The sequence below is a fragment of the Cupressus sempervirens genome, chromosome 5 (genome assembly GCF_028749045.1).
Source record: "Cupressus sempervirens isolate cs-2001-9-10 chromosome 5, ASM2874904v1, whole genome shotgun sequence".
Taxonomy (NCBI): domain Eukaryota; kingdom Viridiplantae; phylum Streptophyta; class Pinopsida; order Cupressales; family Cupressaceae; genus Cupressus; species Cupressus sempervirens.
Genome location: NC_143122.1, coordinates 552,196,841 through 552,213,553, shown reverse-complemented (window position 1 = coordinate 552,213,553; position 16,713 = coordinate 552,196,841). Strand labels below are relative to the sequence as shown.

At 38.1% G+C, this 16,713-nt stretch overlaps 1 protein-coding gene across 2 annotated transcripts in view; it reads right to left on the bottom strand.

The window, feature by feature from the left end:
* Nucleotides 1–16,713, bottom strand: part of LOC149557124 (presequence protease 1, chloroplastic/mitochondrial-like) — a 133,985-nt gene that overhangs the window by 54,308 nt on the left and 62,964 nt on the right. For both annotated transcript variants that reach the window (XM_089831845.1, XM_089831846.1), the window contains exon 6: nucleotides 9,926–10,009. In XM_089831845.1, the coding sequence (XP_089687971.1) occupies nucleotides 9,926–10,009 (84 nt within the window). The remainder of the gene's footprint in view (nucleotides 1–9,925; nucleotides 10,010–16,713) is intronic.

The following is a 16,713-nucleotide window of genomic DNA, read 5'->3' as shown; positions in this document are numbered from 1 at the left end:
TGTGCTCCCTCAGCATTTCGAGCCGTGCAAGTTGCTTCCCTTCCGTTCGACTACTCTACCCTCAATGTATACAGGTTAATGAACTCCTCCCTTGTTTCTTCCACCAAATTCAATCACTGTCAAGTCTCCTCCAGCAATTCCTCGGTACTCCTCAGCCTACTAGGTGAGTGCACTCCCTCCGTCTGTGCCCCTTCACCCCCTCGATGTCCATCGGCCATCTGCTAAAGCTTTTATCTGCGCTCTGCCTACTGTGCTAAAATTAAAACTTTGTGTGTTGTATGTATTTCATCCTTGTCTTTTACCTTGTTCCTATCCTTGTTAAGCAAATTCGGCATTAATCTTCATAACATTCCTTCGTTCTAGATTCGTTTGGCAACGGCGCCAAATGTTTACCATACAAGGTAAAAGGATAATTAACACATGTAGTATAGCATGATACAACATAGAATAGATACTTTATTCATATATGCAATATGCACTCAATGCTTACAATTGGAATACAATGATTACAGTGATTCTCCTCATGTTTTCAAAGTCCCTTCCGGACAGTGTACATATACTTTCCCGAAAGGGTGACTCAAAAGTCACGCACCCGTTTGAATACTATTCTACCTGTCGGTTACACTATAGATTTCACCAACAACATCATCCCCCCCAAAAAGTAAAGCCGTCTCCGGACGACAATTACAAAATATCTGAGACAAATTAACAAAATAGAATACATTAACTGTGACTAACTATAACAGGATAGATCTTTTTCCGTCACACCACTTTCACATTTGCCCTGTGTCTGCACCAAACTGGTCTCCAAAAACACGTTGCATCTTAGCCTCTATTAACACAATACTGTCTCTTTAGCCAAGCTGACCTTGATAGCCACCTATGCCGCCTTCTTTGCTTCCAACTCCTGGGTACACTGAGCCAAGTGTCGCTCTACTATCTCCAACTGGATGATCAACTCCTCCCGAGCTCTCTATGCATCCACCAAGACAACCTCCCATCAAACACCTACTCTGAGTGCCTCAAAGCGTAGCATCCCTCTCGAAAGGCTTGCTCTAGTGCTCTCTCCACCTCTGGCACACAAACACTCTATGCCTGCAGTAGCTCCAGGTCTCATCAACTGGTCATGCTACCCACGACTGATAACTGAACTAACTGGGGGTCTAAGCGAGGACAAGGGGCAGCGCCCTCGTGGGGGGAACAAATACTTTATTCATATATGCAATATGCACTCAATCCTTACAATTCGAATACAATGATTACAACAATTCTCCTCATGTTTTCAAAGTCCCTTCCGGATGGTGTACATATACTTTCTCGAAAGGGTGACTCAAGCGTTTTGAATACTATTCTACCTGTCAGTTACACTATAGATTTCACCCACAACATCATCCCCCCCAAAAAGTAAAGCCGTCTCCGGACGACAATTACAAAATATTTGAGACAAATTAACAAAATAGAATACATTAACTATGACTAACTATAATAGTATAGATCTTTTTCCATCACACCACTTTCACATTTGCCCTGAGCTTGCACCAAACTGGTCTCCAAAAACATGTTGCATCTGTAGCCTCTGCTAACACAATACTATCTCCTTAGCCAAGATAACCTTGATAGCCACCTATGCCGCCTTCTCTACTTCCAACTCCTGGGTACACTGAGCCAAGTGTCGCTCAACTGTCTCCAACTGGATGATCAACTCCTCCCGAGCTCTCTATGCATCCACCAAGACAGCCTCCCATCAAACACCTACTCTAAGTGCCTCAAAGCGTAGCATCCCTCTCGAAAGGCTTGCTCTAGTGCTTTCTCCACCTCTGGCACACAAACACTCTATGCCTGCAGCAGCTCTAGGTCTCATCAACTGATCATGCTTCCCACGACTAATAACTGAACTGACTGAAGGTCTAGGGGGCATCGCCCCCAGCAAGGTCGAGGGGCAATGTCCTTGCGGGGTCCTGGGACCCTCAAACTCACACAAAAGTCCATGGAACACACTATTTTTGTGATTTTCCTCTGATTCCATACTCTTTCAGCCACCTGCTTATGTTTTACTACCTTTTTATGTCTTTTCCTTCACTTTGGTATCAAATGTTACTCATTCTGAATTGTTTTGATTTGTCGTCAATTTTTATTTTTTTATTGAACATCTTGCTTCCTGAAGGGTGCGGCTCCTTCCTCTTGAATGCTCTGGTACGGCCTCCGAAGGGTAACTTTATTACTATACCTTTGTCCTTCTCTGATCCCTTTTATTATATCACCACTTAACCCTGTATGGTAGAGTATGTCACTGTCCTTGTGCCGTATGGTCCACTTCTTTTGTGCTCCTTAAGCCCGTGCGTCCATACAGATGTGTTCTCTTTGTCCATACGATGTGCTCCAATGTTGCCGTACAGTGCATGTTCTCTTCTTTCATTCTCTGTCGGCTATACTTTCTCTAGGTCGTACGGTCACCTCAACTGGCCATACAATAGATACTAACTGCTCCTTCCAAGGTCATACGGTCTATTAAACTAGTCGTACAATGACTCCCTCTTCCTGCACTCCCCAAGTTCGTATGTTCGTACGGTAGTATGGTATCTCTAGCCGTACAAGTTTGCCCCACTTCCTATCTGTATGGCGTACGGTGTTTGCTAGGTAGGCCATACGCTTAGTGAACCGCTAAGTCGTATGGTCATCTTCTTCAGATCACACGAACGGTGTCCCCTTGATCGTACGCTATCCTCCCTAAGTTTGTACAGGTCGTACAGTGGTCCATTCCTTCCAATTCATAGTCGTACGGTGGTCTATTCCTTCCAATTCATAGTCGTACGATGTGATCTTCTCCTGCACTCAATACATGTGATTTATTGAAGTTGTACAATACTATTATCTCCTGCAGACAAGTCTTTCTGACCGTACGGTGTATTATATGGCCTTCAATCTTACTCTTTTATCCTAGCTATATTAACATATTACAATTTCACATTCTTTATAATTATTTACATTTACTTTACATTATCTATTATTTATATTGTCTCTCAGTTGCTCGTCCACAGAGGTGCATTATTTCTTTCATGATAGATTTTCAACTTCGACCCATTCACTACGTCAGCCACTTCCTTTCTATCTAGCGTCCATAGTTTGATTGCTTTGTTATCACCCACTTCGCGGTTTTATATGGCCTAACCCACTTTATTTTAAATTTGCCTGGTCTGATCTCGATATGCCCATTATACTTCAACACTAGTTGTCTCGATTGAAATCTGTTCAACTTCGAGTGCTTGTCGTGCCATGCCTTTTGCCTATTCTGAGTAACCTTTGTGGCTCATACCATGAATTTTGTTGGCTGCCACTCCTTTCCATCAATAACTGTATTCTTGATTCTAGACCCTTCACTCCGTACAACTGCAATTTTTATTAAGCCCTTCCTCTTTATTTCCTGTGTAGACTGTACGATGTGTTTTCCTTGTTGTCGGCACCTTTCTACTATACCCGTGGTGCAGTGTAACCTTTCCTTTCCATGCGGTCCGTTCACCGTGTACCATACGATGGAATCTTTCCATTTTCAGGGTTCGTACAATATGTTCTTCCCTTTAACTTCCGTCGTAACTGTCTTTCCTTCTTCCACTTCTCTATATTCCTTCGGACATTCATTTTCCTCTCGCTTCTCACTTTCGTCGACCCTTAACATATTATAGCTCAGAAAGAGCTCGTAATCCTCCATCTGCCAGTGGTAAAGGTCGTTCACCGAGTCTAGGTCGTCATCATTCGACCCGCCTTCTAATCTCAACACCCCTTCTTCATCTAGTTCCATCCTCTTTTTTCCTTCGTCATCACTCTCGCCTTCACCTTCTAAGTCTAACAATGTTGCCTCTTCCCCTACCATTTGTGTATGCAAGTCAATTATAAATCTTTTTCCTCCGCGCTCCATGGATAGGGTGTTTCGTTTCCAATCATGTTTTACCTTTGCTTGCACTAACCACCCCCGTCCAAGGATGGCATCGTACCCTCTTCTCTTCAACGGGATGACCACAAAATCTAGTGTAAATGGTTGCGTCCCAATCGTTACCAGTTGTGCCATCAAAGTTCCCAACGGTTTGATCCCGTGCTGATCCGCCATGAGTAACTGGAATGTAGTTGGCCATAGTGTAGGTTGTCCGAACTTCTTCCATATGTCTTCTGATAACACGTTCACACCTAACCCTCTATCTACAATTGTGTCTGTCAGTACAGTGCCCAAAATGCCCATTTCCACTACTGTCGGATGCCTCCCTGTCATAAGTGCCAGTAGCATCGAGTATGCTGCCATCATTCCACTACCATCCTTTCCTGTTTCCTCCGTCACTCTCGGGGGCAGTGTCATATTCATAATAGTTGTTCGCAATTGTGGCATCGTGAGAAGATCATTTAATTAAATAGGCACTTCTGTTTGCATTATCTGTCTTATCATGTTTTGTTCCGCTAAGTTCCTTTTCTAAGTCTCAACAGTGTCTTTTACTTGTGATTTTTCAGTTTTCATCTACATTTCCAGCTTTGTTCGTGCTTTTTGTAGCCTCTCCTTCTCTTCTTCTGCATCAGGGTATTTTGTTTTCTTCACCTACTCACGTGTAACTACTAGTACCTTTTCATCACATGTTTCAATGCTTAATAGGATTACACCTTGCTTTGGACATTTTGAATCTTCGTGGTTTCCCGGACCACACCATCTGCATAGTAGTTGCGGCGTCTCCTTCGTAGTACAATCTCTAGCAAAGTGGCCTCAAAGATTGCACGCATGGCACTGTATCATCAGTCGTCCACTTGCATCGTATTGTATTCAACTCTAGCCTCCATTGTTACTGTTGTTGTTATTGCCACCCCTTTCGCATTTATTATTGTTGCGATATCCTCCCAAAGTTGCATTGTTGCTTGTGTTATTTCCAGTGGACACTTCCTACGTTAGTAACACCTGTTGGTGTCCTTTTGCTTTCATGTTAAACGGACACTCCTTTAATGAATGTCCCGCAACTTGGCAAATGTCACAAAACTGTTTCTTTGGGCATGAGCCCTTTGTATGGCCATCTTCTTTACAATTTGTGCACCACAGTTCTCCCTTCACTGTGTCTAGATTCTTTTTCAAATTCTTTCATCATTCTAAGCATATATTTTTGTAATGCTCAAACCTTCTTGTTCAATTCCTTGTCATTACTGCTACTTTCAGAGAATTAATCATTTGAATCCAACGACTTATGCTTTTTCTTCTTACTTTTCTTCTGTTCGCTTTCCAAATCCATTGTGCAATTATACGCATCGGCGTATAACGCGGGTGGTACAATCTTCATCTTCTTTTTCAAAGCCAGCCGTAGCCCCTCCACAAACCATCGTTTCTTCAATCCGTCCACCGGTTGACTTTCCATCTTCCCAAATAGCTCTTTCAGCCGTCTGGCATAGGCCCGGATTGTTTGATTCTTTCCTTGTTTGGTGCTATATATCTCCACTACTATTTCATTATCGTCCCATAGCAATCGAAACTCTTCTATGAACTCTTTTCTTACATCCGCCCATGTAGTCAGTTTCTGAGGGTCGGCATCTGAAAACCAATCAATTGCCACACCCCGTAGGGTTGCTAGGAACTATCTGACCCAATTGTCCTTTTCCGTCATGCCATTTGTTGTCCATATGGTTTTGCACGTCTTGCAATGTCTGATTGGATCTGTCGTTCCATCACCATTAAACTTCGGTAATTTTTCTTTGGGCCCTGTCATCGCTACTTTCTTTTGATTCTTAGGTGCTTGTTGAGCACCCGCGCTGTTCTGAGCACCCACGTAGTTCAAAGCACCCGTGCTATTCAAAGTACCTGCATTGTTCTGAGTACCTATGCTGTTTCGAGTACCCGCGTTGTTCTGAGCACCCGTGTTGTTCTGCACAACACCCACGCTATCCTGCACACTCACGTTGTTCTATACAACTGCGCTGCTTCGGACAACTGTCCTACTTCCAACAACCGCGTTACTTGGTGAGAAAAGATCTTCCTCAAGCAAAGTTGTTCGATTCTCTTTCTATATCATGTTGTCAGGTGTATCAAGAAGGAAGAGTTCACTCCACGCTCGTGCTCCCTCGACACTTCAAGCTATGTGAGTTGCTTCCCTTCCATTCGACTACTCTACCCTTGGCTATACAGGTTAATGAACTCCTCCCTTGTTTCATCCACCAAATTCAATCGTTGTTGAGTCTCCTTCGGCAATTCCTCGATACTCCTCGACCTACTAGATGAGTGCATTCCCTCCATTTGTGCCCCTTCACCCCCTCGGTGTTTGTCGGCAATCTGCTGAAGCTTCTGCCTGCGCTTTGCCTGCTATGCTAAAATTAAAACTTCTTGTGTTGTACGTATTTCATCCTTGTCTTTTACCTTGTTAAGCAAATTCAGCATTAATCTTCATAACATTCCTTTGTTCCAGGTTCGTCTGGCAACGGCGCCAAATGTTTACCGTACAAGGTAAAAGGATAATTAACACATGTAGTATAGCACAATACAACACAGAACAGATACTTTATTCATATATGCAATATGCACTCAATGCTTACAATTCGAATACAATGATTACAACGATTCTCCTCATGTTTTCAAAGTCCCTTCCGGACGGTGTACATATACTTTCCCGAAGGGGTGACTCAAGCGTCACGCGCCCGTTCGGATACTATTCTACCTGTCGGCTACACTATAGATTTTACTGACAACAGCTCATTCTTAACTTCTGACTTTTGCACAGCAAGGAGACATTCAAACAGGCTGCTGAATTGGGAGAAAGCAACTTCTTGGCAAATAATCAGCCTGTTGAAGCATTTGTAAAGTCAAGAGCACCTTTAGACTTGGTTGCTTGTTTAAAGCCCCAACACAGTAAATTAGCTTATATGATCACTGGCAACTAAATTCTCTATAGTTTATATGATGCTTTGCATTCTAGATATGTTGACTTCGATGATTAGGATCTACTTCGTTGAAGGCAGATTTGAAGTTAGCAACGTTGAAGGCTCAACATTTCTAGTATGATTATCTTTCTCCATATTTCACTATGAAACATTCACTCATTGGGAACATTCAAACTCTGATCAAGTTAATCTAGCTACTTGAGGAAATCATCAGCTCAAAAGCCTGTCCTCCTTTACCATGCCATCATGAGTTTGGAATACTTTACCAGATTTTGTTTGATCTATTCTTTTTCTTTGCTTGTCAACTCGGAATTTGACGTTTCTTTTTAAGAGGTTTACTGTAATTAGTGTAAAATGACTTTGTACTGTTTTGTTATTTGTCTGTGCCCAACTACGTTTATTTAATCGTCAGCTTGTGCGTAGCAATCAGAAGTCAGTCAGTAGTAGTTGTCAATGGTTGTGTTCTACTTGATAACCATCAGATACTTTAAGCAAGCTTCTCGTAGTAAAGGAAAGTAGTCTAATCACTCACTAATCATCTCTGCTCTACTTACATTCAAGAACTTCACATCAATAAGATATAATTCTATCACTCTATCAGGTATGAATTGTTACATACATTCATATATGCATGTACTAGTTTTATTAGATAAAGGAGTAAAGTAATGCAAATCTCTAAGCATAGATCTTCAAGGCAAGCTGGCATTACTGATTTCTTCTCTAATACTAGCAATTCTCGCCTATTTGGAGTTAGCAAAGGTTTGATGCACTCAAATGTCTCCCAAGATTGTCCACCCCTACCCACTCGCCTTGGACTTAATCTTAACTGTAATGTCCCCTTTTTAGTCAACACCAGAAGATGAGTTATTAGCGCATCGTTACGACCCCTGTGGGCTAATGTTATGGATAGGGGATCTCTGTTGGTGGAGTCGGTAGCTATTTCCCCACTCCAATGGTCGGGAATATTCAGGTTTTCTCTTGGTTTGAGTTAGACTGGATCACTTACTATTTACAGTAAGTTTCTATTTTGGGTATGTTATATTTTCCATCTTTAGCTGGGCACCTGAACAGCTTGGAGGAAGTGTTAAGATATAGTATTGTTGACAGGAGTGTTTATTCAGAGAATTACTATTTATAGTAAGTCAATTATGCCCATGTTGTTATTTTTGGTAGTGCCCCTAGACTTGGTATTAGCAAACTTAGTCAGTTGGCGCAATTTCAGGGACATCCTATTTGTAGTAACTCAGAAGTCGATAGAGATTGACCCTTACTATTTTTAGTAAGCCAGTCAGATGCACAGCGGACATAATGGAGACAATGCTTAATAAAGTATACTTGATATTTTTATGTGTGCATCAAAAGGAGGCGATTATAATTAAATGTTATATTTCAATTGCAACAAAAATATATATTTTAGAAGCTAAGTTATGATTTAAGTTACGTGGGGCGTGAAGCTACTGGGCCAATCTTCAATTGAGAATCATAAAAGGCTTCTATGATGAAAAAGAATTCATTCATGACTTGTGCATTTGATTTGTTGGTGTGGATAACACATTGAAACAAGGATTTCAGATTTCAAGCTTGAGGAATTGTGAATTCTCCCAAGTGTTTTTGCACTTTGAACTAGTGAAACTATCCAGCAGATTGTGCTTGAGGATGGTTTAAATCAAAACCATCATTGTGCTTCATTTGTGATCAAATTGTGATAAGTATTTCAACGTAGGGTTCCAGATTTGAATGCAAGAGTAGAAAGCTCTAATTGGTGTAGATCGCAACCCATGTATGGTTCAGCATTTGAGTTTGGAAAGTGGCCGCAGGTTATATAGCTGAAGCAGTAGTCTTCTGCAAGCTGCAATTTATATATTAGAGGCAGTGTTGGCAAGACTTAGGGTACATTCTTTGCTGATTGGTGTCTCAAATCAATGTTTCCAGTCTTGGCATCAAATTGGGGGACATTTACAGAGAGCTGCGACATATAAATTGGGAATTTTCTGGCATAACACATGGGCTACATTTCATTACCAGATCTCTCTAATTTTGTAATAACATTTCCGAATATCAAGATTGGTATTTGTATGCATTATGAGTACTTTGATTTAATAAAGGTTTGCATGCCAACTATTCGCTTAAATGCCAGAGGTTGTAGGTGTACATTGGAATGCATGGCAAGTATTTGACTTAATGTCAACTAGCTGTAAAAGTCAATTTCAGTCATCCATATGTTTGTCAAAGGACTGAAACAGTTAGTATATCATTTCTATAACCACCTTGCATTGTCGGAAGCATTTAATAACTTTATTTGTGGCCTACCATAAATAAGACAATCCGACAATTCATAACAGCGGTTTCAAACATTGTATGCTAAATGTTTGATAATATTCCTTGAGCGTCATGACAGAAAATTGTGATCAAATGTACAAGGGATATTACGGTGGTGAAGTTAGAACTTGCAGGGGTTCTTACACCAAAAAGCATTCTCAAACTCTACAGTGGTAATCCTGCAGTGACAGATGATAATATTGTTGGCTCCTCAATGCATCCTAGAACACTAGCACCTAAGTTTCTTCGTTACCCATCTAGTCGATATTCATCTAATTCCACTACTTTGTGAAGTTCTCCCATCAAATTTCAATTTATACTTGTATTAGTTAAAGTATTACCCTATTTAGGTTCACCGGTGTCTATATATTTCTTTGTTTATCCTACTTTTCTTTCTTTATTGTAATTTCTTCTAATCTAGGACCCTTTTTCCGTAGTTCTTTGTTATTATACTTGATGCACATTCCAGCCCTCTTGACCTATTCTCACTGATTCAATCTTTCTTTCTTTCTTCTGATATCGACAAAATAAATACTACTTGAAGCTTTATACAACTCTAGTCTATAGCAAAACTAAAAGCTGATACAAATATATTATATTATGAAAAACACAAACTACTCTCAGAACTGAAGGCCAATTACAACAAATACATCAATCATCTTTTCTTCTTCCAGATATTATTTGATTGTTTTTCTTTTCCCTCAAGGTTGCAAACCTGAAATTCCTTGAATGTAAGGTTTGGAATGACTTGGGGATCCCCCCCACTGTCGACACCATAGGTGTTATCCGGGTACAATGCCTGCAACAAAACCAATTAAATAAATTTAACATTACTGGAAAACAGAGAACGAATTATATATGCTTGCAATTATAACAGTTAATGGGGCTTTTATTGGAAATACTAAAGAAAGGAAAATATGAATTATCCATTTTGGTCATGTACTGGAAACTTCTGTTTGTTATCAATTTCTAGACACCGTATTTACCATTAGCCATCTCGAATTTTGAAATAAATTACAGACAAAAAAATGAGAAAGAACTTTCAAACCAAATGCATTTGAGACAAATCTTCCTGCTTACTGAAAAATATACAAAAAAAGGAAGGCTCTTTCTCAACATATCTAGAAAATTTTAATCATGGACCATGATGTTTCATCCTTGGGAACCAGCCATTAGTCCTAGAAGATATGTGATGGATAATTACCTGACTGTGTCTCAAAAGGGTGCAGTTGGTTCTCAAAAAATGAGAAAAATTCAAAGACAGATTATCAGAGCATAAAATCTTACTTTGTTAGATCAAAATCACAGGCAATGGAGTTACACAGGACTAGAGCTACATATAAGCTAGCATTATGTGACTACAAACAGAAATCTACATAACAAAGTAGCAATAGACAACTGATTCAGGCATGAAAAATTGCCTCTTACTCAGCAATCTTGAATGGAAAACAGCTACAGCTAACATGTACATTTAACTACATGATTTCTAATATATTTACATTTTCTTCTCTTCAATCTCCATTTGATTTAAAAGTTATGAAGATTTGTAGATTGTCTTCTGATCAATAGCAACAGATTTTGCAATTGTGTGTCAACAAGCATTCATCGTTAGACTTTTTTCAGCCTAGAATGTTAAGATAAATGCAACAACAATTAATCAAATTAGATGCACTCAATCCTTATTAGGCACTGATAGAAGAATGAAAGTGAATCATATCCTTTCATGGCCAGGACTCAGAGGGTTGTCTTACTAAGTTGCCGGTTCAGATTCTGGTTCGGATGCAGATTCGTCATTCGGATTCACAATTCGATCAAATTATTTTTGTGCTGGGTTCGGGTTCCTTTTGGGTTTGTCCTCACAAGAATTTCTTTATTTATTTTTTAATAATAATAATATGCTGCAGCAAACTGTTAAATCCGTAACTATGATCACCATACTGATCTGACTGTGCAGATTGCACAGACCTTATCATTCACAAAATGCCTTATGAAGGCCTAAGATTTATATTGCTCCTTCTAGGCATGATCGGTGTCCCTTCTTGAAATGATTGTGTTAACCTTAACTAATCTTAGTTAAGTCTACTTAATTATTCAATACCTTGTTTGGGTACCAATTATGAAAAAGCATTATGGGCCAACCTAGATAGGGTCATGTCCCTTCAAGGCACATGCCCTTTGGGTATGGTATTCATGTAGGGTGTGGTTGTTGTTAAAACTTAAAGTACACACAAAGAACATCAAGTCTGCTCCTTTAAGCAAGTCTGCCCTATTTGAACACTTCCAGATATAAAAAATTTCAAAATAATAATTTCATTATTGACATCTCTTATACAAGTCTGAACAAAGATAATCTTCAGCAAGCATTGGAGAAGGTATTATTTCAGTTTGATCACACAAAATTTGCAGAAACTTTACACAAACCAGTTCATGCACCACTATGCTAATCTAAAGCAATTTAGCAAATTCAACCACCACATATATTAATGATTTTGTTTGAATGGCATGATAAAAATGTCAAAATATACCACCATATCAATGTTTCAGTTCAAAAACTTTAAAACAACAATGTCAAGATTAGTAATCAGTAATCAGTCATAGACTCATATGTGATCAAATATCAATGTATCATCATCATCAAAGAATTCATCATCATTAGGCAGTTGCTGATTAGAAGCACAATTAGTGCCACTAGCATCAGCAGTCTCAACCGTAGTCTCAGTTGTAGCCTCAAGATCAGCTGAAATTTATTTAGGAACAAAGAACATACGATACACCATAATGTGAGGATCAAAAGGCATCCAGCATGAACTTATAAAGAGAAAACATATTAATTAGGATGTAATTAAACCCTTTGAAGGAAAACAATAAAACACAAGCCCACTGTGGAACTTGCGATGCAAGTACTATGTGTACCAAGCACAAGGGAAGGTAAGAAGGTATGTTGTCAATTATGTTTATGAATTATATTTGTAATTATAAATATGTTTATTTTCATAAATTATGCTTATGGATAATGTATTCAATGTACATATACATATGTATATGTAAAGGTGAATTCTAATTGGAAAGAATACATGGTTTAATGGTTAAAGGTTTGAGATCAAGAGAGTCTCTTTCAAGGGAAAAGAGTGATCTTAATATGACTAATAGAGTCCCGTTTTAGCAAAGAGAGTGATTTTAATATGGTTCTTTAAGGCCGGAATATTCCGTTGAAGGTTACATATGCATATGTGATAAGGGCCCTGGATAGAGGATATCTCTTCCAAGAAAGACCTTGGAGGGAGCACTCCATAGAAGAAGGAGAAGTAACTGAGGATGGTACTAGAACTAATGATATATCATTCAGAACCTGTAGATCCTCAAGAGGGTTATTAACCCCAATGTGGAGATGTCTTTAAGGTTGGGTTCAAATAGAGGGTAGAATAGTATAGTTAGATTTATTAATGTTTAAATTCTAACATTTGTTTTGTAGGCATTACTTGTCCCAAACTAACCCAAATAGTGGGGGCATTATATTATGACGCATCACTCAAAACATCAAAGCTTAGAGGTAACACGAACAAACCCATGACAAAATTGCATAGGGTTGCCTCAATGTTGTAATGTCAAAATTGAGGACAATGTGATGGAACCTAAGGGGCTGGGTTAAAGCTTTGAACCCATCAAATCTACAAGATGTAATCAAAAGAGCAAAGGAAATGGAAGCTTCAACTTCAAGGGGTAAATTTCATACAAGAACCCATCACTACAAAAAGGATAAGGATAAGAAACATTCACATAAAGATGCAAATCAGACTAAGAAAATGCAGACAAGATTTGATGATGATCAACTAAATGAGCTTAAGAAGAAGAAACTATGTTTCCACTGCAGAGAACTTTAGGACCCAACTCACAAATGTGTTGTTAAAGCTAAAGCTAAACAATTGGAGTACTTTACAGCCCCTGAACCTAGTGTTGGAAATTCTGATCAGCAAACTAGATCTGACACTAACGAGGAAGATGAAGTAAACTTCATCTGAAGAGTCAAAAAGGGAACAAGGAAGAGTGTGCACACATAACTAGTTTGCAAAAAATTGGTATTTTTAGAGTTCAAGGTGTGTTGTGTGGACAGCCTATAGTTACTCCCATTGATACAAGTGTGACACATAATTTCATTGATGGTGCTGTGGCAAGAAGGTGATTGAGGACTAAAGTGTGAAGGTTTTAAAGTCATGGTAGCTGATGGTTTTACTCTCACTTGCACTAGGAAAACTCCAAATTTGTGCATTCATTCGGATGCGTATAAATCTAAAAAATGGTTTGTGTGGTTAGTATTGGAGATACAAATGCAGCATTTGGCATTCAGTGGCTTTGTTCACTTGGTTCATTCAGGATGAATTTGCAAACAATGGAAATGAAATTTGAGATTGATGAGAAGACAAATCTTCTTAGAGGTATGCCTAATGGTCGTCCAAGAGTAGTATATTTTTAAAGAACGGAAAGAATGATGAGACATGATCAAGTGGAGAGGGCAGCTGAATGTGTTATCAAACCTAGGGATTTTGGGCAGCAAAAGAAGAGTTCTCAGCCTGAAACTAAGGTTTTGTTGGATAAGTATAGCAAGATATTCAGTGACATTCCTCATGGAGTTCCACCGGATAGGGGTATTGAACACATAATCGGGCTTGAGGAAGGAGCTAAACCAATCATAACTACTCTTTATAGGCACTCCAAAAGACACAAAAATGAGATCAAATAAGGCAATCAAGAAGCTGCTAGAAATGGAACATATTAGACCAAGAAAGAATCATTTTGACTGTTCAATGGTTTTGGTTAAAAAGCAGGATGGAACAATGCGAATGCATATTGATTACAAAGCATTGCACAGGAGTACAATAAAAAATCCACATTGATTAGTTGCAAGGTGCTTGTGCTTTTTCAAGGATAGACTTGAGATCAGGCTATCATTAGCTTAGAGTTTGAGAGGAGGATGTTGAGAAAATAGCTTTTAGATGCCACTTTATACATTAGGAGTTTCTAATCATGCCCTTTGGGTTGACTAATGCACCTGCTACCTTCCAATCTTGTATGAATAGGGTGTTTAACAAGCAGCTAAGTAAATTTTTCCTAATATATTTTGATATGTAGTAAGTCATGTAAAGAGCACTTGAAACATTTGGAAGAAGTGCTTAATATTCTTGAGAAAAAATCCTTGTATGCTAAAGGAATCAAAGTGTGAATTTGGGTTAACAGAAATGTTGCATCTTGGTGCTATAATCAGCTGTAAGGGAGTTAGTGTTGACCCTAAGAAAATCGAAACAATAGTGGATTCACCTTCCATAAACTTGTCACAGCTTAAAGGTATTTTTGGATTATGTTGATTCTATAGAAAGTTTGTATAAAGGTTTTTCACAGGTTGTTGCTCCATTGACTGATCTAACCAAAAAAGGAGCCTTTGCATGGTCTGAAAAACTGCAAAAATGTTTAGATCAATTCAATAACTTAATAAGCACATGCCCTGTATTGGCAATTCCTGAGTTTATAGAACCTTTTTGAGTTGGAATGTGATTCATGGGGTGAAGGAATAAGTGTTCCCTAGCCATAGTTGAAAAAATTGCAGCTATATCACTAAAATTGCGAGATATTGTGAGCAATTCTTCACGTAGAGTATATTTCTAAAAATATCGGCAATGAATAATATAACAAAACAGTGCAATTTTTTTTCAAAAAATTGCAAAAAACTGCAAGAATATGGTTTTCAAATGCGGTCAAAACTTAGCAGAGATCAAAAACATGAAAACACAAATTGCTTTTAGGTATTTGCAGTCTATTATGTCGTGTTGTTTATAGGTTGTTTTACCCTCTATTTTTCCTGCACAACATGGAAGTCATACAAGACTTAACACGTGATTCGATGCATTTAGCTCAGATAGGGCACCATTTTCATGCACAGGAGATGCGCAGAATGTTATCATGCACAAAAGAGAATTCGTTGACCACACATTATGAAGAGAGTTAAATATTAAGAAAACTAATAAGAATAATTAATATTATTATGACTATTAATATTGAAATTAAGTGCATTGGTACTATTCTTAATCGTAATATTAAACTAATAGAATAATTATTAAAAGTAATAAATTAATGTTGATAATATATATATGGTTGACAAGAATAATATTCATTTCTATAGTTATATCAAGAGTAAATATGTATTTAAATCAAATTTTGGTCTAGCAAGAATATGTATTTAAATTTTAATAATGAGATTAAGGTTTTTGAAGTTAGTTAAAGTCATTATCAAAATATATTTTTAAATGATATTCTAATTTTGATTTACATATAATGGAAATTGGTCATCAATTCTAAGTCAATAATATGTACCTCTTTAAAAGATATCTTTAAAACTTTATCTATTATTAAAAGTTAGGTGAAAATGCCAAGTTTTTGGCAATTCTGAGATTTTCAAATTGCCAAGTACGAGTTTTTCAACTACGGTCCTAACACAAAATAAACATCCTATTGCATATGAAAGTAGGAAGTTGACAAAAAGCTGGAAAAAGTTACTTAGTTTATGACAGAGATGTTTACAATAATGCGTGCACTCGCTCTAAATTTAGGCAAAATCTTGCAGGAGATAAGTTCACAGTTAGGACTGATCATAATAGTGGGTGAGTAAATTGCAATCTTACAATTTTGACATAGTTTGTCAAAGGAAAAAGGAATGTAGTGGTAGATGCTTTATCTAGAAGACCACATTTATGCTCATTAGTGGAGATTACAGCTGATTGGAACAACATAACAGCTGAATATGCCAAGGATGTTTCGGCTTCTAGCTTATTGGAGGGTGCTACACATGATGTCAAGTACATGGTTCAAAATGAACTCATCACTTACAAAGGTAGATTCTCTTGGTGCCTAATTCTAATTTCAAATTTGTGACTATAAAATCTTTTCATGATGCTCCTATGGCTGTTCATCCTGGTTTTTTTAAGACATATAAGCAGATTAGAGAGAGGTTTAGTTGGAAAGCACTAAAAAATGAAGTTCAAAAATTTTATAGGAGCATCTAGTATGCCAACAAAATAAAGATGAGAACACATACCCCATTGGTTTGCTACAGAGTCTATCTATTTCCAATAAAAAATGGTGAAGCATTTCTATGGATTTTATAACAGGGTTACCTGTTGTCCAAGGAAGGAATTGTGTCTATGTTGTGGTTGACAAGTTAACTAAATTTGCTCATCTCTTTGCAATTTTAGTGACATATACAGAAGTACAAGTAGCAGATCTGTCTTTCAAGAAAAATTTCAGACTTCATGGGCTGCGCCGTAAGTAAGCGACAAGGATAGCAAATTTATGAGTTTCTTTTGGCTAGAAGTGTTCAAAATGTATCAAATTGAACTCACTCCCAACACAGGTTACTATCCACAACCCGATGGTCAAACAGAAATTGTCAAAAGATGGTTAGAGGGCTATGTGAGAAAATGTGTCTCAAAGCAGTAGAAAGTGTAGGTGAAATGG